This window comes from Diplotaxodon limnothrissa, linkage group LG9 (assembly GCF_057381915.1).
Source record: "Diplotaxodon limnothrissa isolate DT_005_m linkage group LG9, D_limnothrissa_male_GT1.1, whole genome shotgun sequence".
NCBI classification, from domain to species: Eukaryota; Metazoa; Chordata; class Actinopteri; order Cichliformes; family Cichlidae; genus Diplotaxodon; species Diplotaxodon limnothrissa.
In genome coordinates, this window is record NC_140604.1 from 1,271,855 (window position 1) to 1,294,519 (window position 22,665).

The 22,665-nt window shown below is 42.4% G+C and overlaps 1 protein-coding gene across 3 annotated transcripts in view; it reads left to right on the forward strand.

The window, feature by feature from the left end:
• The first annotated feature begins 6,661 nt into the window (after nt 1-6,661).
• Nucleotides 6,662-22,665, forward strand: part of LOC146624955 (polypyrimidine tract-binding protein 2-like) — a 33,913-nt gene continuing 17,909 nt past the window's right edge. The window contains exons 1-9 of one of the 3 annotated variants that reach the window (XM_085362572.1): nt 6,662-6,753; nt 7,778-7,805; nt 10,405-10,465; nt 11,497-11,669; nt 11,924-12,064; nt 12,304-12,450; nt 12,525-12,635; nt 13,621-13,831; nt 21,631-21,746. In XM_085362572.1, coding sequence (XP_085218698.1) covers nt 6,668-6,753; nt 7,778-7,805; nt 10,405-10,465; nt 11,497-11,669; nt 11,924-12,064; nt 12,304-12,450; nt 12,525-12,635; nt 13,621-13,831; nt 21,631-21,746 — 1,074 coding nt within the window. In that variant the 5' untranslated portion in view covers nt 6,662-6,667. The remainder of the gene's footprint in view (nt 6,754-7,777; nt 7,806-10,404; nt 10,466-11,496; nt 11,670-11,923; nt 12,065-12,303; nt 12,451-12,524; nt 12,636-13,620; nt 13,832-21,630; nt 21,747-22,665) is intronic. The other 2 variants (XM_085362573.1, XM_085362574.1) reach the window with 2 other exon arrangements.

Here is a 22,665-nt window from a genome sequence, read left to right on the forward strand (position 1 = left end):
ATTTTTGTATACTGGGAGACTAGCATTGAATAAAACTAATTTATGGTCTGAAAAAGGCATGTCCAATACAGCACAATTTTTAGGGGTGAAACCAATACAGCAAACAAGATCCAAAATGTGTCCTTTGGAGTGTGTGGGAACGTCCATATATTGGTGTAAGCCAAAATTTTCCAGACAGGATTTAAAATCTCTTGTGGCTGAATTTGATGTGTTGTCCATGTGGATGTTAAAATCGCCCAGCAGTAGTATATTTGGAGATAAGAGTAGGATTTCAGCGAGAAAGTTAGAAAAATCAGTTAAAAAGTCAGAGTTGATTTTAGGTCGTCGCCGGTTCGATATGAGGGGAAGGAGAGGGGTAGACAGGCTTTGACAAGGATAGTGGGGATAGGATCAAGCTGGCAGGTAGAAGGCTTTGATTTGCTGATGAGATCAGCAATATCAGTTAGAGACGGAAGTTGAAAAACAGAAAGGAAATGAGAAGGGGGGAATTAAGACGGAGGAACTACATTGAGCATTAGGGAGCAAGTCTGGGTGTATTTTATGAATTTTTTAAGTGAAGAATAGCATTAAAGAGTCGCAGAAGTTAGATGAATAGAGATGAGCGGGCAGAAAATCAGGTGGCCTGTAAAAGGGGTTGAATAATGAGAACAGGGTCTTGGTGGAGTCCTCACTTGAACAGATAATGGTAGAGTAATAGGCAGATTTGGTTTGATTGATACATTCCTGATAAAACAAAACATGATTATTATATTTCCTTATGAATAGTAAGGCTGTTTTTCTTTTTTGTGGAGCAAGAGAATTCAAAATACTACTGAGACTATGCCTACGGTTAGGGCGACCACAGCTCAGGGGGTTGGGAAGTGCATCTGTAACCAGAAGGTTGCCGGTTCGATCCCTGGGCTCTCTGTCCTGGTTGTTGTGTCCTTGGGCAAGACACTTTACCCTACCGCCTACTGGTGTTAGTCAGAGGGGCCGATGGTGCGATATGGCAGCCTCGCTTCTGTCAATCTGCCCCAGGGCAGCTGTGGTTACAACCATAGCTGCCTCCACCAGTGTGTGAATGCGAGAGTAGCATTGTATAGCACTTTGGGTGCCTTGAAGAGCGCTATATAAATCCAATCCATTATTATAATATAATACTAGATCATCTTGAATAGATTGTTTAGAGACAAGCAGCTAGAGAGAGTAGAGACAGGCTATCAAGATTTATATTCTTGATATTCCGGAAAGAAACAACACGAGGATTGTTAATTATGGAGAAAGTCATGAGAACATTAAAGGAGAGAAATAGATGATCCGAGATTGGCAGCTCGTCAGCTGTGCAGTTGGAGGGGTTAAGTCCAGAACAACTTACGGTCTGTTATGAGATCCTGGATGAGATGTCCTTTGTTCGTAAGCAACGGATTCTAAGCAGGCCAAAGTTGACGAAAGTACTGTCAGACTGGATGAGAGTGTTAGCCGACCTAGGCAGGTTAGCCAAAACATTGTGGTCAACAGACCTGCCGGGGTTCCGTTGACAGCGACCATAGGTGGACTACTGGCTTGGAATTATGCTGATGGAAATACCGACGGGAGCCCCGATGTATGTACTTTCAGCAATGGAGGAAGGCAATGTCCGTGTGGAGATGAAGAACAGCCAGCGGTGGAGCAGCCAGGGAGAAGCGGAGCCAGAGGAGCTCATCAGCTGTATACTGATGGAGCCCAGTGCCGAGTCAGTAGATTGATGACATAAAGATCCAGACCCACACAGACTGTGCATAAATCCTGAGAGGCCACATCACGGACTAGAACAACTTGACAGAAACAGAGACACCGGTGGGCCGCAGAGACAGGAACAGGACAGGAATCCGGTAGCGACAGAGTTAGCGACAGAGTTAGCGACAGAGTTAGCGGTGAGTAGCGGCAGCAAGTTGCGCCAGCGTTCACTCAACCGGAAGTATGTATTTATACTGAGATTCAGTATAAATATGTTATCTGTACATTGTTGTATGTATATGAATTTTTTTTTATCTGTTAAATTTACCAACATCAAGAAGTCACAAGGACAGGGAGACCATGCCATGGCACATGTTTAAACAAGGAAAGTTTATTGATATCCATCCATCCAGTCTCTTCCACTTATCATTATCAGCGCTGCGAGGAATTAAACAAATAGACACAACATTTTTTTAGCCCAAAAAAAAAACATATTCAAAGCACCACAATGGTAGCCCAATATCAGAAAGAATTGTGAACTCTTTAAAGTGGGGAGTCAAGCTTCTCTTCATATTTTTGGCCACCAGATGCCACCAAAGAGGACTGTGTTGAAAAGCTTCTGTCATGGACTGGGTCTTTTGACCCAGCATTTTGAGTTTGCTGCCTTTTAAAGGCATGAAACCAATTATGTTCTTGTTTAAAATACAAACAAGAACACAATAAGACAAAAAAGGTCATCTGTTGTATTTAACGCCATGTTTCCATGTTACTTGTGTCCAGATTTTTTAATGTCTAATTCTAGACATTATGATTATGCTCAGGATTTTCTATGAGTATGCTGTGGTCAGTGCTATCCTTTGTGCTGTTGCATGCTGGGGCAGCAGGTTGAGGGTTGCAGATGCCAATAGACTCAATAAACTGATCCGCAAGGACAGGAATGTTGTGGGGATGGAACTGGACTCCCTTAGGGTGGTGTCTGAGAGGCGGATGTTGTCCAAGATTGTCATAACCTGACGGTTTGCCCAGGGAAAGGACTCAAAAGCAGACTCACTGGTGAACAGCTCAGAAAAACTTTATTTAACCCGAGGAGCCACAACAAGAGCGGAAGGCTGGGATAGAAAATAGTGAGGGGCAAGATGTCGACAGGTGCGGGAAATAAAGAGGGGAACCAACAGGGACGGAGGAACCGTGGAGGGTCTGCAAGGAGACGGAGGAACAATAATTAACATGAGGGCAGGAATTATTGACTGGAGGGAATAGCTGAAGAGAGCAACTGTCCTTACTTAATAGGCCCGATACAGAGAGCTCTGAGGAGGGGCGGTCAGGGGGAGTTGAGGCAGGTAACCGGGCTGGAGAAGCATCCGAGGATCACCAGAACAGGTAGGTGAAAACACTCCAAGCGGTACAAGCCACGCCAACCTCTGTTTATAATTAATCGATTTGTATATATTAATGCTTATTTCTTAAATTTTGTAAACATCGTACATTAATATTATTTAATTAGTCTGTCACTGTTACTGTCTTGGAGAAGCTGTAGCCCCAATTCCTTAGGGATTAATAAAGTATTCTGATTGTGGTAGTTTACCCAGTTTAGGTTAGTCTTTAGTTTCATATAGGTTCGCTTTGCCCTTTGTTTTGTGCTTTTCCCACCAGCTATATTAAACTGCTCACTTTTTGTTAAAATCAAGTTACATTCCACGCTTTGTTTTCTCAACGTTTGGCTCCTCTGTGATCTGCCAGGGTAGATCATAACAGTAATGAATGCTTTTTCGATACAAGTTTCAGTGCTTTAGAAAGCTTCATTTGGCCGTGACTACCAAATATGACCTAAAATATGCATTTATGCTGAAAATGCTGTCATATGAAAAATTCTTGGCTAGGATTAATGATGATATGGAGGGTTTTGACAAATCATGGGGGTGTGTTTTTGGCTGAGATTGATTGATTTTATTTTGGCAGTGCAGTTATGTTATGTTTGTTGTGTTGTATGTTTATTTAGGCACTCAATAACGGAATTTGATTTGATTTCATTGTCCCTTTTTTGTGTGTGTTCGTATTTATATTTAGTAACTATGCAAATGTGAATTAACCATGGGATTGGAAGCTATCGTTTTTGTTTTGTTAAATCTTAAAAACAAATAAAGACTTCAATTACAAAAAATATGCATTTAAACATAGCTAGAAAGTCAGTGGTTAACCTGAAACAATTAGAGGCAATTTGGACATTTCATAGGTTTTGTGTTAAAATAGTGAGCTAAAACATCACTTTAATGTTGAGAGAAAACACTGGCTTCTAGGTAACAAAAAGTAGCTATTATTAATGATAAATGATGTTGCAGTTCTGCTAAAGTTGGCAAGCAAGTAGCAATAGCAATTAGTTCTAATTAAAAACACATAACCCATAGCTAACAAACAACAAGCACGTTCTCATCTATTATGTCAAGCCAGCAGGTCAGGTTAAAGTTAACTGTTGGTATTTATCTTGGACTTAATTGCCAGCTCAAGATGTCTCTCCAGAGCCAGGGCAATTATAAAGGACCACCTCCATCCTAACCACGACCTCTTCAACATCCTGCCCTCTGGAAAAAAGCTCAGATCCATCAGGTGCAAAACCAACAGACTAAAGAACAGCTTCTTCCCGTGGGCTGTCAGAACTCTTAATGCAAACTAAGAGTGTGTAAAGTTCCCCAACACATCCACCCTGACACTGCTGTTGATCATCTATGTGCAACATCTCAGTCTTTCCATGTTCTGTGCAATATTTTTGGCTCATGTGCAATTATTTTGGTCCCAGTCTGTTTCAATGTTTCCTACACATACACCATGTATATAGTTCCACTCACATATGTATACATATACACTGCTTTTTATTTTATTCTATTTATTTATTATTATTATTTATTTCCACCTTCGTTGTATATTGGTTTCTCTTCTTCTTACTTTAGCAGCTTTGTGGTCCAGCTACCCAATTTCGCTGTGCAAGAAACTGCACAATGACAATAAAAAGCTCTAAGTCTAAGTCTCTAAATATGCTCAAACACAACTTTGATGTAAGAAACTGTCCACTTTATTCAGAATGATTCAATAAACTACACACACTTTTATCCTGTACACTTTTTCCATGTCCAGTTTTCTGTATTTTCATTTTGAGCACCACTCCTAGTATTCTTTAAGAGGCATTTATGCAACTTTAGGGTAATCAAAACATTGAGATGTTATGATGGCACTGTTTCAATCTTGCCCAACCTCTGTGTAGATTAACCAGAGGTTAGTTTTCCAACCCTCAGAAGTACTGCAAAGTCTGCAGATTCTTAGGATTTCAAATCTTCTCATGTGAAGAGGTTTATCTGACAAGGGCTTAAATGTAATGTTAATTTATATGTTCAAGTACTAAAACCACAGTGTGTTGAACACAGAAAGTCATGTTCCTGCTCCCCCCTCCCCCTGTGGTTGTGGCCCTTAGAAACTACACAGACTGGCCTGCAACCCAACAAAATGTCCAACTTTGCGGCCTTTTGAACAAGCAGTTTATAAGTCATCAGTTATTTGTGGTTGATATTATGTGTTTTCCACATCTAACATCTCTGGATAATCCAGTAATATAATGCACAAGGTAATTTAGAAGTGCGAATAATATCCTGCCTTTTAAAGGTTAATCCCAAACCCCTGTGTTTGTCAACGTAATAATAATAATAATAATAATAACAACAACAATAACAATAACAACAACAACAATAATAATAATAATGATAATGATAATATGTCATTAGAACTAGGGATGGGTATCGAAACCCGGTTCTTGTTGAGAACCGGTTCCCATTGTTTCAATTCCTTGGAATCGTTTGCCATTTTTGCAAACGATTCTCTTATCGACTCCAGTCGCCCCAAATGACGTCACCACGTTGCGGAGCGTCATTTACCTGGCAGGAAACACGGCGCCTAAGCGGCTCAAACGCTCAAAAGTTTGGTTATACTTTACGAGAACGGATGACAACAGGACAACTTAGAATACTTGCAAAGTAAATATTTCATTTAAGGGAGGAAACACTACGAACATGCAAAAGCATTTGCTCACAAAACACACGATGACCTTAAATGAATGTCGTGTTTTTAATTCCGCTCCGGACTCGTGAATCTCAACCTGCAGCAGCGGTAACGTTTGCACGTCCTCTCCCGTTAATGCAGCAGGTAAATAATCAACTAACAGTGCATATTATGTTAGCGCGATCTGCCTTATTACAAACCTGCCATTACTGTGCATTTAGTGACCATGATGAGAGAGGCAGTCTGGCTCAGATGCTGGCAGCTCTCGCTGCAGTCTACCGGTAGCGTCTCCTTTCAGGCCAGGATAGACGAATGTCACCGAGCAGTGACTCAGTTTGTGGTCAAAAGTTTGCACCCATTTGCCACAGCAGATGCCCCGATTTCACTTTGGTAAGTGAATGTGTTTAATTGTAGGCAGGGACATTACTGGATATTCTTGTGTAATTGCTACAGAACAATTTATGTTATACTTTGTTATTGCTACAGAAGAATATTTATTTTATTATTTTACATTTACAATTTTTTTTCCTGGGGACCCTGTGACACCCCATTGAAGAGCTGTAGGCTGGATCTCTTAAGATGTCACTGTTGGGTTTCTAAGGCCATACTCCTAAATTACTCCTAAATTTCTATCTTGTTCAAAGAGAAGATATAAAACAAAGTTCTGAGCTAATCGACCTTAGTGTTCTCCTTTTTAAAAATAAGAATCGATAAAGAATCGAATCGTTAAACAGAATCGAAAATGGAATCGGAATCGTTAAAATCTTATCAATACCCATCCCTAATTAGAACGTATGTTGCTAACTACAAACGGTCCATTGGAGTGAACGGAGCTCTGCAGCGAAGCGGCGCGTTCACAGTTTCGGCACTTCTCGGGTGTTTGCGTCACCGACTCGGGCCACAGCGCCTCCATTTTGATTTCACTTGCATGGTAGCTTGTGTGCAGTGTCGGAATAAACGGGAGAAAAACAGGAGCAAACACGGAGGCGCCGAGATTATTACAGAAATGGACGGGTAATATTAAATCAGTGAAGCTAACTACACGGCATTTCACACATATTACGGCAGCAGAGCTGTAACTATGTGATAACGTCATTTTATGAGAGAGCTACGGGGGAAATGGGAATGTTGCGTTAGCGGGTTTCCATAGCGCCGCATTTTTCTTTGCTATTTAGGAACGGCTTAATGTTAGCATGCTTTTCTAACTTAGCACCGAGTCGCTGTTTTTCTTATGAACTGTTCTAGTTGTTATTTAAAAGCCTCTCATATAAAGCGACGCTTTCAGGGAAAAATGCTTCTTTTTTTCCCTAAGTTGTACTTGACAGTAGCTTGCTACCGGCTCGGCTAATAAAGTTTAGCAAACCGTTATGCTAACTACATGCTACACTACCACTGCTCCTTTGTGTAGCACCTGACTGCGTTTAAATAACCAGTGTATGTAAAAGGTAAAGAGAGTGAAACGTGCCCTTACTTTAAATCAGTATTCCTAACTTCCGATTAAAAACATCCTATTTTGTGGAGTTTTACGGTTAAAGCATAGAAACAGTTAAGCTATGCCTCCTGTTGATATCAAACTTAAACTTGACGTATCACGTTGAGTTGAGTTACTAGTATTACAAGTGTACTACAGTGTGTCATTTATAGTATCTGTTCATTGGGGTCGAAGCGAGAATAACGTGAACGTTAATTAAAGATGTTATGAATCATAAGTGAGCTCATGGGGAGGCGGGTGGATGGAAAGGCAGTAGGTCATGTAGGCGTAGAATACACGTTTGGCAAAGCTATTTACTTATCAGCACAGAAAAGGAAATAGACTGCATGTATAAGCGGCTGTAATAACATTCATAAAGGGTCCATGTATTCAGTCCGTGCACAGTGTGGAGTTAAGAAGCAGCTTTGGTTCTATGTGTTATGGACTGGAGTGTCATGAGAATACGCTGACATCTACTCATATCTAGTGCTGTTTTGTATGTTTCTGTTTTATGTTGTTCTGATGTTTTAAATCCCTTAATTGTGAAAACAAAATTATTTCTTTCAGCATCAGTGATGTTGCAGTTGGTGTAAAGGTGAGTTTCTTTACATGTGTGCATACTTAAACATGCAGAACACTTTTCCCTTCCCGCTGTCACCAAAGCGCTTGCTCATAGAGGGTCATATGATTGTTGGGTTTCTCTCTGTGTGCATTACTGTAGGGTCTATCTTACAATATAAAGCACTTTGAGGCGACTGCTGTTGTGATTTGGTGCTGTATAGGGCTGGGCGATATGGCCTAAAATCAATATCACGATAAATTGAGCAGTTAACCTCGATAACGATAAATGGACGATAACCACCCCAAGTGCCAAAAAAACAAACGTTTTTTTTTTTCTTTCATTTGATGGGGCTGTGGCAGGCAGCATAGTTCCTCCAGTTATTTTGATAATATTATTCCCCCTAGACCTATTCATTGCAATTATATTATTACCACTTTAAAGGACTGTAAAATGTCACTGAAAATAAATGAAGACAATAGTAGTAAGCACTTTTAGTGGTTAAGATTTATTAACTGAACAAAATAAAAAGTGTAGGATACAATATGTAACCATGCTCTCTAAAAAATGTGTATCCCTTGTAAACAAAATAGTTTAATAATAAATATGTTTCACATTGGCTATTCACAAAGTAAACAATGATTGTGCAAATGTAATGCCATCATGGACAAAGGCCTATCTCTGCTAAGGCCTTGAGGTAATATAACTTGTAAACAAATAATGTCACAAACACAAATGTCAATTGAACACAGAAAAAACTATAATAAATACTAAGCACTGCCATGTGACTAGTGAAAACTACAAACTCTTAAACAAAAACATTAAATAGTGCTGTTTGCAAAAAACTTCAATAGAACACTGATAGTTAAAATTAGGCAGGGCTTGAACATTTTTTTGTTAACAAGCGTCTCCTCTTCCTCCTCCACCAGCTCTACCTCCGTCGCTGCTGCTTCAACATTTAAATCGTCCTCCATTTGTTCACCCGTGTCTCGTCTTGTTACAGGTAGTAGAGTCTTAAAGGGACATGAACATCGCCAACCTGCACATTCTTTTTTTTTTTAAATACCGAATTTACCGACATGGGCAAAATGACGTCGATGAGAGTCATAAATTTCGGTAACGATAAATTTTTGATATATCGGCCAGCTCTAGTGCTGTATAAATAAACTGAACTGAAAACAAGTAACGCAGCACTTTACTTAATCCTCCTGGGAGTAATTAACAGGTAGAAACAGACTCCTGTTCTCTACAAGAACCGGCTCTCGGTTCCAATCCCTAGATGGGGGTATATAAAACTTGGAGACCACCAAAAATAAAGCAGGTGGTCTTTTGTTTGTTTTTGTCTGTGTGTGTGCTGCATTAGCGTAGCTCCAAGGTGTAGTGGTTAATAAGTTTGCTTGACAAGTGAAAGGTTGTTGGTTCAAACTCAGGCAGGGCATCTGGTGTTAAACTGCCCAATCAAAGAGGTGACGCTACTTGCTGTGGTGACCCCTTATGGCAAGGAAGAAGCTGCATTAGTAATGACTGTTGTATGTATACTGTTTCCTAAGAGCATGCTGTTTGAGCTTAATATTACATTTTCTTAGGAATAGAACTTTTATCCTGCAGTATTGAACTAACCACTAATCATCCACAACCTGTAGATGATGTTTAATTCAGGGAATGATGGAGTCCATTCATAAACATGAATAAGTGTTAATGTTGTTTTCTATTTAAATTCTGAATAATCATATCTGAAGCTCTAATGTGTTGCAAGAAAGAAAAATATGTGTGTGACTTATTTGCTATCGGTTAACAGATGGATTCATGTGCTTTGACTATTAAACAAGTTCCACTTGAAAACATCCGTGTTTTAATCTGACATGTGCCTCCCAGTTATTGTGTCAGTGTGTTTATTCAGACTGAGGATAAGAATGGGTGAACCTGAAACCTTATATTCCTTATATTGCTCCAGTAAATATGCATGTGGAAAAGTTACTCCACATTTCACACTTGTTTGCTCGTGAATGCGTTTAGCTGCTCCGGGCAGCTAATCTTATTTGTTGAGTGCCAGGTACATTAAGGTGTGTAAAGGCTGAACTGCCAGATTGTTCTGATAGTGTGCTCCTGGGAAATGAGTTTATCTCATCAGTATTTCAGTGTCTGAGGCAAAGACCAGTGGGCTTCCAGCTGTTAGAAGACCCATTACTCCTACCCTGTTGGCTGTGACACTTGTGTGCTCACCATTTTGGCCTTACTCGGGCTACTTTTCCCCTTTGAATTTATCTGTACCATGTTTCTGTAGCTGAGCCTGCAAGTGACAGAAGAACAAACAGTTAAAATTCGGCGACACCTCCACAAGGAGGTGGGATATGAAACTATTAGAAAGTTGTGTGTGAGATGGGTCCCTAGCTATGTTGGTTGCCACCCCATCAGTCAGGGTTTAAGAGCAGAGGGTGCCTGGCAGTGCCAGCAGGCCTTCAGAGACCTTGTATAGCTCAGGGTGAGATGACACATCCCTACATCTTACTTTTAGCAATTTAAACTGACACAGGCAGAGGAGCGAAACCATTAGTGTGATGTTTTGTCTTCAAGGGCCTGTCAGGAAAGTCTTTTTCTCAGCAGTGCCTGATGCTGTTTTCTTTTCCTTCCACAGAGAGGATCGGATGAGCTGAGTATGTACAACAATTCCAACTCTGGCATGAGCAGTAACAGTGGTGAGTTCGTTCCAACCGCCCATGAACTCTGAGGGGATTGATGGAATTTGCATGCAGCCAGTCGATACAGCAGACCTAAGGATTAGGTGAAGTAGGCTGCATGAGTTTAGGTGGAGAGAGCTGTTTGGTGGGTAACATCACGCTCCTTAGTAGGAGGGCACCTACACACCATAGCCAGTGGCTGGAACAGACATGGAGGATATCCCTCCTCTCTGTTTAAATGTTATCATTCCATGCATGAAGGTTTTTCTGATGTTCTTCCACTTCCCACACCGCCCCTGTTGAGTTTGTGACACGGCCTAAGCATATCTGCCAGCTTCCTTGTGCAGTTGAACTTCCCTGTATGCCAGCTTTCGATACTCTGATGGAGTTTCCTTGTTTCACAAGGATCTATCTGGACACAAGCTCAACTGTTCTTTTCCTCGCTGTACGCAGCCACACTTTCAGTCTCTGGAACAGCTCCAGTCCTGTCTTGGAACATTTGAACTGGGAAAAAGTTATTGAACAGGCTTACTGAAATGTATTTAATGCTATTTAATACTCAAGATGGCTCCTGTATGGAGAAACTAGTTACACGAGTGATTTTGGCCCAGTCTTCCACACGGACAGTCTTAAACTGAAGGATCTGTTGGCCCCTTCTAGGAACTCTGAGCTTTAGCTTCCATAGATTTTTCAGTTGGGTCTTCTTTGAAACAGTTGTACCTGCTGATTCCTGTCGCTCTCCACACTTCCTCCTTGGTTCTTGAACAACTCGTTGGATAATCCTTTTCACTCACTGCATTGCAGTTTTGTCTCCACAATTAAATCCATCACAAAAAATTAGCGCATTGTAATCGTCACAGTGCTGTGTGGATCCTAGCATACTTGCTGATGCAGGAAATGTTCTGTTTGTTTTTTTTAAGTTTGCCTCATTGTTTCTAATTCTCGACATTTGTTGACAGTAGCAGAAAATCACGAGCTTTACCTTTAAGATCCCAGTGTGTCATTGTAGTGCACCTTTCAGTTAATCAGCATTTCTCCTGAAATCTTAGATGGGGCTCCCAATGGCAGTGATAGTAAGAAGCTAAGGGTGGAGGAGGCCCTGCCGTCTCGTGTGATCCACATTAGGAAGCTGCCAAACGAGGCCTCAGAGACTGAGGTCATTGCCCTCGGCCTCCCCTTTGGCAAAGTAACCAATATTCTCACACTGAAGGGAAAGAATCAGGTAAGTGAATCAGGCTGTTTAGCATTTGTATAATTTCATCCAAAACAGTTGTTAGGCTCAATTTGAAAGCGCAGATAAATTCACACAGGACAAGCCATTCTTAGACACCAGCCTGTAAGTGCATCTGACAATTGTTCCAAACGCAGTCGAACTGCAACATGTTGAATTTCATTATTAAAATAACCAAGTAAGAGTGAGTCAACAAATTCAGCTTTTTCTTTCTTTCTTCTTTTGCCTTCTCTTCTAACGTTCAGGCGTTTTTGGAGATGGGGACAGAGGAGGCAGCTGTCACTATGGTTAACTACTACTCCAAAGTAACTCCCCTTATCCGTAACATCCAAGTGTTTATTCAGTACTCCAATCACAAAGAACTCAAAACTGATGCTGCTAATCAGGTTAGTGGAAACTAACAGACTGATATGTTAGTTGTTGCACAGCTTCATGTTTTTAAAACGTGCTTTCAACTCGTGTGCCTCATCACTGCTTGATTGCAAATGCATGCTGTTATTTGGCTGCATTAAATGCTTGGAAATATCTGGAATCATTACAAAAAAAACAACAGCCGTAGAAGGTGCCTGTTTGATATTTGCCATCTACATTAATAGCTGTGTGCTGTGCTTGTGTTCGGGTGTAGCGGACCCAGGCCGTGCTGCAAGCAGTGTCAGCAGCCCAGTCACCAGGGTCCGAGGTACAGGAGGTCCTGGCTGCAGTTTCCAGTCCTGTGCTGCGCATCATTATTGATAACATGTTCTACCCTGTAACGCTGGACGTACTGCAACAGGTAGGCAGCAGTTAACAAAGAGTATTTGCTGCTTGTGGCTGAACAAGAAACCTCCAGTTTCTTTGTCTTGACAGATTTTCTCCAAGTTTGGCACAGTCATGAAGATAATCACGTTCACCAAGAACAATCAGTTCCAGGCTCTTCTGCAGTTCAGCGATCCTGTCAGTGCACAGCAGGCCAAACTGGTATGGTCATGTTTTCTTGCATGTCTAATAGGATTGTCCCAGTACTAGATTTTCAAACTCTATATGAGTCTTAGGAAAATACTCTATATCATTTTTGACACCCCCCCAATCCTGCAACAATATAAGTAAAGGTGATGAAGTCTTATCTTGAAAAACTTGGCCTGTTAATTTTCATCCAATATTCCCATTTATAAGTTATATTTAACAAAATAAGTGTTTAAGTTTCAGATTGTTTTTATTTTATCATATAAAAACCTGAGCGCTTACTGTCAAAAAGATTGTAAGTTACTGTGAAAGTAGAAAAGTTACTTTTTACTGTGTTGTCCACATCTGCTTTCAGCTTCCCTCAGTCTGCAGTTTTTCAGGCCGTCACCTCTGGTCCTCAGGCCTGAAAGCTCAGGCTGCCCTGCCTGCATTAGTTATCCATGCTCTGGACTCTGCAGAGTTCATCTAATAATCAGGCCCCATCTTATCTTAATGTCTCTCTTCCACAGCATGTCTTTATCCTGTCTTCCTTCTCTCACCCCAACCAATCACAGCAGATGGCCCCGCCCCTCCCTGAGCCTGGTTCTGCCGGAGGTTTCTTCCTGTTAAAAGGGAGTTTTTCCTTCCCACTGTTGCCAAAGTGCTTGCTCATAGGGGGTCATATGATTGTTGGGTTTTTCTCTGTATGTATTATCATAGGGTCTACTGTTGTTGTGATTATATAAATAAAATTTAATTGAATTGAATCTACAGTTCCCCCACAGCCAGCATGATCATGGATTTGTAATCTGTTCTGTCATGGCTCAGTATTCAGTCTGCTGTTCATCTTTTATCTAACCACAGTCCAGTAGCAGCTACGTTAATCATAAAATATGGCTAATGGTTAAATGGTCAATGTGCCAGACTCAGCGAAGCGGCGTCGTGCTGCTACCATCAATAATACAAATGGTGTAACGACCTTTTCAGTTCTTGAGCACAGATGTCATTTTCCTCCTCCTAGGCACTGGATGGCCAGAACATCTACAATTCCTGTTGCACACTCCGTATTGACTTCTCCAAGCTGGTCAACCTGAATGTGAAGTACAACAATGATAAGAGTCGCGACTACACCCGACCTGAGCTGCCAGCTGGTGATGGCCAGCCCAGTTTTGACCCCACAGTTGCCGTTGCTTTCAGCAAAGACTCCAGTTCTCTCCTCGGTAAGATCCCAGGTAGATCCCACTTTTATCTTTCCTCTTTTGAACTTGACGTTGTTTGTTCTCACTCTGCATTCTAAATCAGGTTGGTGTGACGGGAATTCACACGAGCATCTTCAACTTACATTTGTAAATATTACTTTTTCCCCTCCTTTTTAAAAACAAAAAAAAAAAAGGTAAATTATCAGATAAACTAAGTTCAGATTGATAACCACATGAACTAATTAAACTAACAACTAAAAAAAACAACTTTCTCTTTTGCACATAATTAACATAATCTGGTCCTTAGCAGCAGGCTAATGAGCTAAATACAGTCTAGATAAGGACCGGCTCTTATTCAGTGCTTTTCTGCCAGAAATGCTTTATAGACTGATGAACGACAGTACATGACATTTATTTAACATAAAATATACATAGAAGCAGGCCTGTCAAAAACTAAGCACACCCTTACTGCTTCCATAGGAATTGAGTGGTTAAGTAGCAGCTAGGTACTGTAATACACTTGGATGCACTTGATCGCAATTGATCATAAGATCACCTCTTTAAAAGTAAGCTGTTTCTTTGTTTGTTTTTCCTTTGCTGGTCAGTAGGATTCAGGTTTTTTGAATACAGTGGCAAGAAGAAAAGATATTAGGAAGGATCTTAAAGTGCCTGTTGTTCCTGCTGCGGATAACTCTACATCCTTTCAAAAGTGGATTCAAGCACCAGAAATATTTGTCTCTCTGGAACCATTAATTTGAAAAATCCGATTAGCCACTTACATTTTTAAATTGCTCACTCACTTCCCAGTCATACTTTGGAATTAGTCCCAGTATGTTTCACAAAATAAAATGAACATGGTTGACACTGAGGTGTCCCTCTTCTCATACTGACTTTGTCATTTTCTCTGTGGAGGTTGAGCAGAGCAAGGGTGTATCTAATACACAAAATAAAAAGCTCGTCTGTTTAACCCTTTAAAGCCGGTCGGAGCGGGCACGCTCCGTTTTGCGTAACTTTTTTAAAATCCCGGTAGCTCTGCAACCACTTAAGCTAGCGCAATAATCTTTTTTGCATATGAAACCAGAGGAGTTGTACTTACATCTTATGCCATCAGCTTGTCCTCGGTCACAGTTTCCTTCCACATAAAGCTTTGCAAAAACTGCATAAAAAGCACTTGCAGCAACAAAAACATAATATTCCAGAAACACGCTTTGCCGATCCGATCAGCTGTTCATAACACTTCCTACGTTGGAATAGACGTCAGCGCGAACTTTTGCATGTCCACCATGACCTGCCCGAAACCGGAAGTGACGTCATTTTCGCGGGAATGTAGTTTTTTACCATCAGGGCCCTCATGAGCCTATGCTGGTCTTTTTAAAAGTTATGTTTGACTTTATGACTTTGTGTCATTTCTGGGATGCTGAGGACTCATATTGCACTGCTGGAAATAGTTTATTTTGATGCATATGCTACTTTTTTTTGCAAATTTGCATCATAGGATTGTTTTTTTGTTTTTCCTGCAGTATATGAAAATTGGTGTATTTCAAAAATAAAACTATGAAGACACTTAAAATAAATTTCCTGTGGTGGGAAACTAGTTTGTGCAACTTTTTTGTATTTGCAGTTTTGAGGGATGAGCCTCTTAAATTTCTCTAACTAGAAATATATGTTTAAAAAAACAAAAGACGATTTTCAAATTCTTTGTAGTTTATTGCACTTTTTTGCAATTTCTGTAGTTACTATGGACTTAATGCAGACATATTATTAGAATTTGGGCTATAATGGTTGTATTGATGTATAGCAACTTGAAATGCTCCCAAAAATGGCTCCACAACATGTAAAAATATAATATAAGCTCTGGCGGACTTGGCTCTATGGTAGGTCTTAAAGGGTTAATTTAAACCCCCAAATCTGTGTAATTGCAGAAATGTGTCTGGTCTCAAATATTGCACATGCACATTTCTGTGCAGGTAAGACCACAGATTCAGGTTTGCATCCACACGGTGTCAGCTTCTGACAGTTTCTGCAGTAGGTAAAAGCTTGGTTTTGCACCAGTCACATTTCTTGGACCGTCACCACCACAACATGAGACTTGGTACCACTGACTGACTCGGTTCCCTTATTTAGACTTAAACCAATTGATGAAGTTTCTTCGTGTGTACGTGAGTTAGTGCCCTTTCTTAAATCTTGCCGTATAGTCTAATGTACATAGCTTATCATACCATCTACATATTGTCTCTTCCTCACGTCTTGTACCAGCTGTGTGAGGTCACAATGAAGGTAGGGGAGGGGCTGATCGCATTAAGAGATTTGATTGGGTAGTACAGTGTCTAAATGAAAGAATGGGCTGCTGTCAGTGTTCGTACAGCTGGTGCAACAGCTCTTCAGGCCGGTCCATTGGCCCGTTATGCCAGATTACCAGTCCAATTCTAAATTGCCCACAGTCTGAATGGTTGTTTGGTTCTCTGTGTTAGCTCTGCGACAGACTGGTGACCTGTGTAAGGTGTATCCTTCCTTTCGCCCTATGGTAACTGGGATAGACTCCTCCTCCTCTGCGGTCATGATGAGGATAAGCAAAAGAGAATAAATGGCGTAGTGGAGTTTTCACCTAGGAGGTAATCCTGAGAGTTGTTGACCCACCCTCTCATCATGGGAGTCATTAAGGTGTCATGGGTCAAGTTGTGAGTGTGTGTTGAATTACCGTAAAGGAAACTCAAAATAGAACGTTAACTACCGTAGGTAATGTTTGTAACGCTATAAGTAAGTTGTTCCATCTATTCAATATAACCTCTGTCTTGTGTCAGGGACTAATAGAGATTGACAGACCACGTGACTTTCGCGCATTGCATGCAAATCAAATCACTTTTATTGTCACATCACATGTGCAGGCACACTGGCACAGCACATGCGAGTGAAATTCTTGTGTGCGAGCCCCACAAGCAACAGAGATGTGCAAACACAACAACACAAACGAGCAAAATACAAGAATGGCTACATCTGAAACTAATAAATATATGTACAATATATAATAGTGTATGCATTTCTGGATGTGTATACTAAATATTTTCCTGTGTGTGTGTGTGTACACATTTTTACAAATTAAATAGTAAAAAAAATAAAAATAAAATAATAATAATAATAAAATATATAAAATATACAGAGTTGAATATGTGCAAAACAAGTGGCATTTATATACAGTGTGGAGTGCATAATGTTAAAGTTCCAGTAGTGAAGCTGAGGTATCTATGACGTGTTCAGCAGTCTGATGGCCTGGTGGAAGAAGCTGTCTCTCAGTCTGCTGGTACGGGACCGGATGCTGCAGAACCTCCTTCCTGATGGAAGCAGTCTGAACAGTTTATGGCTGGGGTGACTGGAGTCCTTGATGATCCTCCCCGCTTTCCTCAGGCAGCGCTTCCTGTAGATGTCTTGGAGGGAGGGAAGCTCACCTCCAATTATCCGTTCAGAGCACCGCACTACTCTCTGGAGAGCTTTGCGGTTGTAGGCGGTGCTGTTGCCATACCAGGTGGTGATGCATCCAGTGAGGATGCTCTCAATGGCACAGTGATAGAAGGTCCTGAGGATGCGGGGGCTCATGCCGAATCTTTTCAGTCTCCTGAGAAAGAAGAGGCGCTGCTGCGCCTTCTTCACTGTTTTGTTTGTGTGTACTGACCACGTAAGATCCTCAGCCAGATGTATTCCAAGGAACCGGAAGCTGCTCACTCTCTCCACAGCAGCGCCGTTGATGGTGATGGGGGTGTGTACTTCTCTGCACCTCCGGAAGTCCACTATCAACTCCTTTGTCTTTGCGACGTTGAGGGTGAGATGGTTGTCTTGACACCAGTGGGTCAGGGCGCTGACCTCCTCCCTGTAAGCCGTCTCATCACCGTTGGTGATAAGACCCACCACTGTAGTGTCGTCCGCAAACTTCACAATGATGTTGGAGTTGTTAGTGGCTGTGCAGTCGTAGGTGTAGAGTGAGTACAGGAGAGGGCTCAGTACACACCCCTGTGGAGCACCAGTGTTCAGTGTGATGGGGGATGAGGTGATGCTGCCCAGTCTGACCACTTGGCGTCTGTCAGACAGGAAGCTAAGGATCCAGCTGCAGAGGGAGCTGCTCAGTCCTAGATCCTGCAGTTTCCTGTCCAGCTTCGAGGGAACGATGGTATTGAATGCTGAGCTGTAATCTACAAACAGCATTCTCACATACGTGTCTCTCTTCTCCAGGTGTGACAGGGCAGTGTGTAGTGTCAGGGCTATGGCATCATCAGTGGACCTGTTGTGGCGGTATGCAAACTGTAGAGGGTCCAGTGAGTCGGGTAGTGCAGAGCAGATGAAGTCCCTGACCAGCTTCTCGAAGCATTTGCTTACGATGGGGGTCAGGGCTACAGGTCGCCAGTCGTTCAATGAGGAGATGGTGGAGGATTTGGGTACAGGGACGACGGTGGCCATTTTGAAGCAGGCTGGGACTACAGACAGAGAGAGGGAAAGGTTGAAGATGTGCGTGAACACTCCAGCCAGCTGAGCCGCGCATGACTTGAGGACGCGGCCGGGAATCCCGTCCGGACCAGTAGCTTTGCGCGCGTTCACCTTCCTGAAGCACTTCCGCACATCCTCCTCAGACACAGTGTGCGCACTGACGTCATCCGCGGTGCGCACACTGTCCGGTCTCATGGTGTTCGCTGTGTCGAATCTAGCGTAGAATACGTTTAGATCCTCACATAGAGAGGCCGTGGTCTGCGGTGTGCTGGGTTTCCCTCTAAAGTCTGTGATCGTGTTTAGTCCCTGCCACATACTCCGAGGGTTGTCAAACTGTTGCTCCACCCTGTCCCTGTACTCACGTTTGGCTGCTTTGATCGTCTTCCGGAGTTGGTAATGTGCGTGTTTGTAGTCCGATGTGTTCGCGGAGGCAAAGGCGGTGTTCCGTGCCGCGCGAACATCTCCGTTAATCCAGGGTTTTTGATTTGGGAAGGATTTAACTGTTCTGGATGGGACGACATCTTCCACGCATTTCCTGATAAATCCGCAGACTGAGTCTGTGTACTCATCAATGTCCCTAGCAGCCACGTGAAACATTTCCCAGTCCGCGTGATCAAAACAGTCCCGCAGCGCAGACTCCGATTGGTCCGTCCAACAGTGCACCGCCCTCCGGGTTGGAGCTTCCTGTTTCAGCTTCTGCCTGTAGGCGGGCAGGAGCAGGATGGAGCAGTGATCTGATTGGCCGAATGGGGCGCGGGGGAGGGCTTTGTACGCATCCCGGAAAGAGGTGTAACAGTGGTCGAGTAGCCGGTTTCCACGTGTGTTGAAAAGGATGTGTTGATGGAGTTTTGGTGAGACTTTCTTCAGGTTTCCCTTATTAAAGTCTCCGGCTGTGATAAACGCTGCCTCTGGGTGTGCGGTTTCCTCGCTGCTGATCGCGCTGTACAGTTCCCTGAGTGCACGGTCAGTGTCGGCTTGTGGGGGTATGTAAACAGCCGTAATAATCACTGCTGTAAATTCCCTCGGTAGCCAGAATGGCCGGCACTTAATCATCAGGTACTCCAGGTCCGGTGAGCAGAAGGATTTGACCGGGTGCACGTTCGCATAATCACACCAGCTGTTGTTGATCATGAAACACACACCACCGCCTCTGCTTTTCCCAGTAAGATCCTGTGACCTGTCCGCGCGATGCACAGAGAACCCCGGTAGTTGTATTGCGGAGTCCGGTACCTTGTCCGATAGCCAGGTTTCTGTGAGGCAGATCATGCAGCAGTCCCGCATCTCTCGCTGGAATGAGATCCGTGCCCGAAGCTCGCACAGCTTGTTCTCCAGAGACTGCACATTAGCCAGTAATAAACTGGGTAACGGTGGTCTGTAAGTGCGCCGTCTCAGTCGAACCAGAACGCCAGATCTTCTCCCTCTGCGTCGGCGTTTGCGGCCTCCAGGGCCAGAGAACAAAGGCGTCTCAGGTGAGATGAATGGGGGGTCTGCAAACGGAGCGTCCGTGTTGCAAAACTTGAACTCCGGAAAGTTATAAGAAAGACCGTCTTTTATGTCCAGTAAGGTTTGTCGGTCGTACACAAGGAGACAAGTGCTGCTCGTGAAAAAATAAAGGAAAAGTAAAATTAAACACAGAAGAAAGCCGTTGCTTGGGGGAGCTCGCGACGAGGCTGCCATACTCGGCGCCATCTTGTCTTATTGTCTTGTCTTGCAACGCAAGCATTTGCAGCACCGCAAAACGTTCATTCTTCGGTTCCAATAAATTCTTGCTCTTTCTTTGCCCCCCAAAATGTTATGTACAAAACGTGTACAATGCCGGTCCGTACAAAGACAGACTTGATGAAAAGTCAAAGAAAAGATACGAGGAAAAAAATCAAAGGAGTGAAAGTGTCAGATCCTTACGAGCACACAGAGGGACAAAAGACGTTAGCGTGCTGCCTTAACTTTCACCACGCTCATATTTATAATTATACGGTTCTTGGAGTGAGTGCATACACTCATGAAGTTTAGTAACTTCAGGTCACTGCAACAAGCCCAGGTACAGTTTACCGCCGGATGGGTGCAGGACCTTGAAATGCACCGTGTAGAAAGTAAAGACCATCGTACATATCATAAGTTTACCACTCTCACAAAGCGTCTTCATAAATACACATTCGTTAACCGTTTATTAATATAACATTTGAGCTCAATGGTAATTAATTAGTAGTGGAAATAATTTCTGGTAGCATCACAGAAATGTAGCAGTGACAATAATACTGTATGCTGTAATCGTACTGGACAATTAGTGATACAAAACAACTGTTTTATCCTGTGAATAAAAGTATATGTTTTTGTCAATGTACCATAATAACAGAAGCGAAACGCAATATTGTGTCAGGACAATTCACTATTTATGCACAATAAACAAAGGAGCATAGCGCGACAATTTCTGTTCAGCGCCAGACTTGCTTGTAACCTATATCACCAATTATGTTAAGAAAAATGACGCATTAACTACAACAGCAGACTGACCTTCGTGTAAATGTTTGGAGCAGACTAACCTGTGAGCTGGAGGGTTCTGGGACGTTATATTTGGTCTTTGAATGGCTGCAATCCAGTCGCGTCTTTGTTACTTCGGAAACATGGCTCGAACAATTTCTCTTCAACGACGTAATCCGATAACAACCGATCTCTTTACCCGTCGGCTTCCCGTGGCTGTCATGCGACCGGCTATTGCAGTTAATAATACAACAGCTTCTTGACATTTTTGTGTTTCTTTTTATCGCTGTGTAACTGATTTCAATTGAAAGCCTGCGTGCGCTAGTACCTCTTGCCACGAGTTCCCAGAATCCTTTGCGGTTTTACCCCTGAGTGACGTCACATTTTCAATCTCTATGTAGAACAACAGTCTGTGATCTGCCCTCAGTTTGATTGGCTCCAAAGCTGAACTGTGTCCCTGGTTATTGGTGCGAAATCACAGCTTCTAAACGCCACTGGTAGGAGTTGGTTGGGTGAAACAAAAACTACTATTCCTACAACTACATGTCCACATTCTTATTTTGAGATTATTTTAAGAGGGTAACACCATTCACCTCGCATGTGATAGATACCCAGGAGGAAGAGAAACACAACCCAGTGTGTCTGGGCTGCATTACTGCATTTGTTACAGTTACTGTGATCATTTTTGGAAAACAATGATAAAGTGCATCCAGTGTATCAGACAGTAGAAAATGTCTTTGTGTATGGTACAAAGAAACAGTTTTGTGTGGTCAGACATGCAGGGTTTGAGAGGGTTGTACTGTGTTCTTCCCATGATGTATTGTCACCATCATCAACATCGTTAATGATTTTCCACTCCGTGATTGTCTGCTTCCCGTCAGGAGCTCTGAACCCTCTGAGTGCGGCGGCAGCTGCTGCTGCTGCAGCGGGCAGGGTGGCCCTCGCTGGGCAGACAGGCTCCAGTGGGGTCCTGCTGGTTAGCAACCTCAATGAAGAGGTTAGTAATACTGACACCAGTAACACCAGTAAAATGGAAAGTCTACAATTAAAACTCCACCGCTCCTACACACCACCTCCATTCATCTGTTCCTGTTTTTTCTGTTGCTCGCTGTGGGTCAGTTTTTCTATTTCCAGATTTGTTTTCTTGTGCTTGTCATTAAAGATGTGTATAAAAAAACTCATGTTTGACACTTGAATCTGTTAATCTTGATAATTTACTTTGCTTTTGTGTGAGACACACACAGACTGAACACACAGTTTGCTTTTCATGAACTTTCTAGTCTTAGAACTGCAGGAAAAACAAGGCTTCCTTTATGTAAGCTGTAGTTTCCCAAAGGTTCCTTTGATTGTATAATATTTGTTCGCATTCAGATAGCCTGTTGCCTATATGTGTTACCTCCTAACCAGCGTGTGTAGACATCATTTTCATTGTAATCACTGAGCTGTGTGGAGCAGTTGATGTTCTACATCTGGGCTCCTGTTGTAGGTCTAGTTTTATAAAATACTTTTCCTATGAACATTTCTTTACTGTAATTTTGTGTTGTTCTTAAAAGCAAGAACTTATTCTCCCCCCCTGTTTTTCCTTTTTTGGTCCACTTGGTGACTGCAGGATTTGACGTTTATTTCATAGGCACCCGAACCCTCTCCCCTCTTTCCTGTTCTGATAATCAAACCTTCCCTTTTCTTGTCAAACTGCATCTAACTCTGCTAACTGTCTGTCTTCTCTTTTTCTCTCTAAGCTCTCCTCACCTCTCCTCAGCTCATATGAAAGCTCATATGAAATCATTCTGTGGTCTCCTAACTGTGTCTAAGCCCTGGGAACAAACACCTGCTGCTTGCTCTTTTATCCCTTTTCTTCTGTTTTTGGTTTGTGTGTTTAAACTGATTTGGCATCTGACTTGTCTGCTCTGCTCATC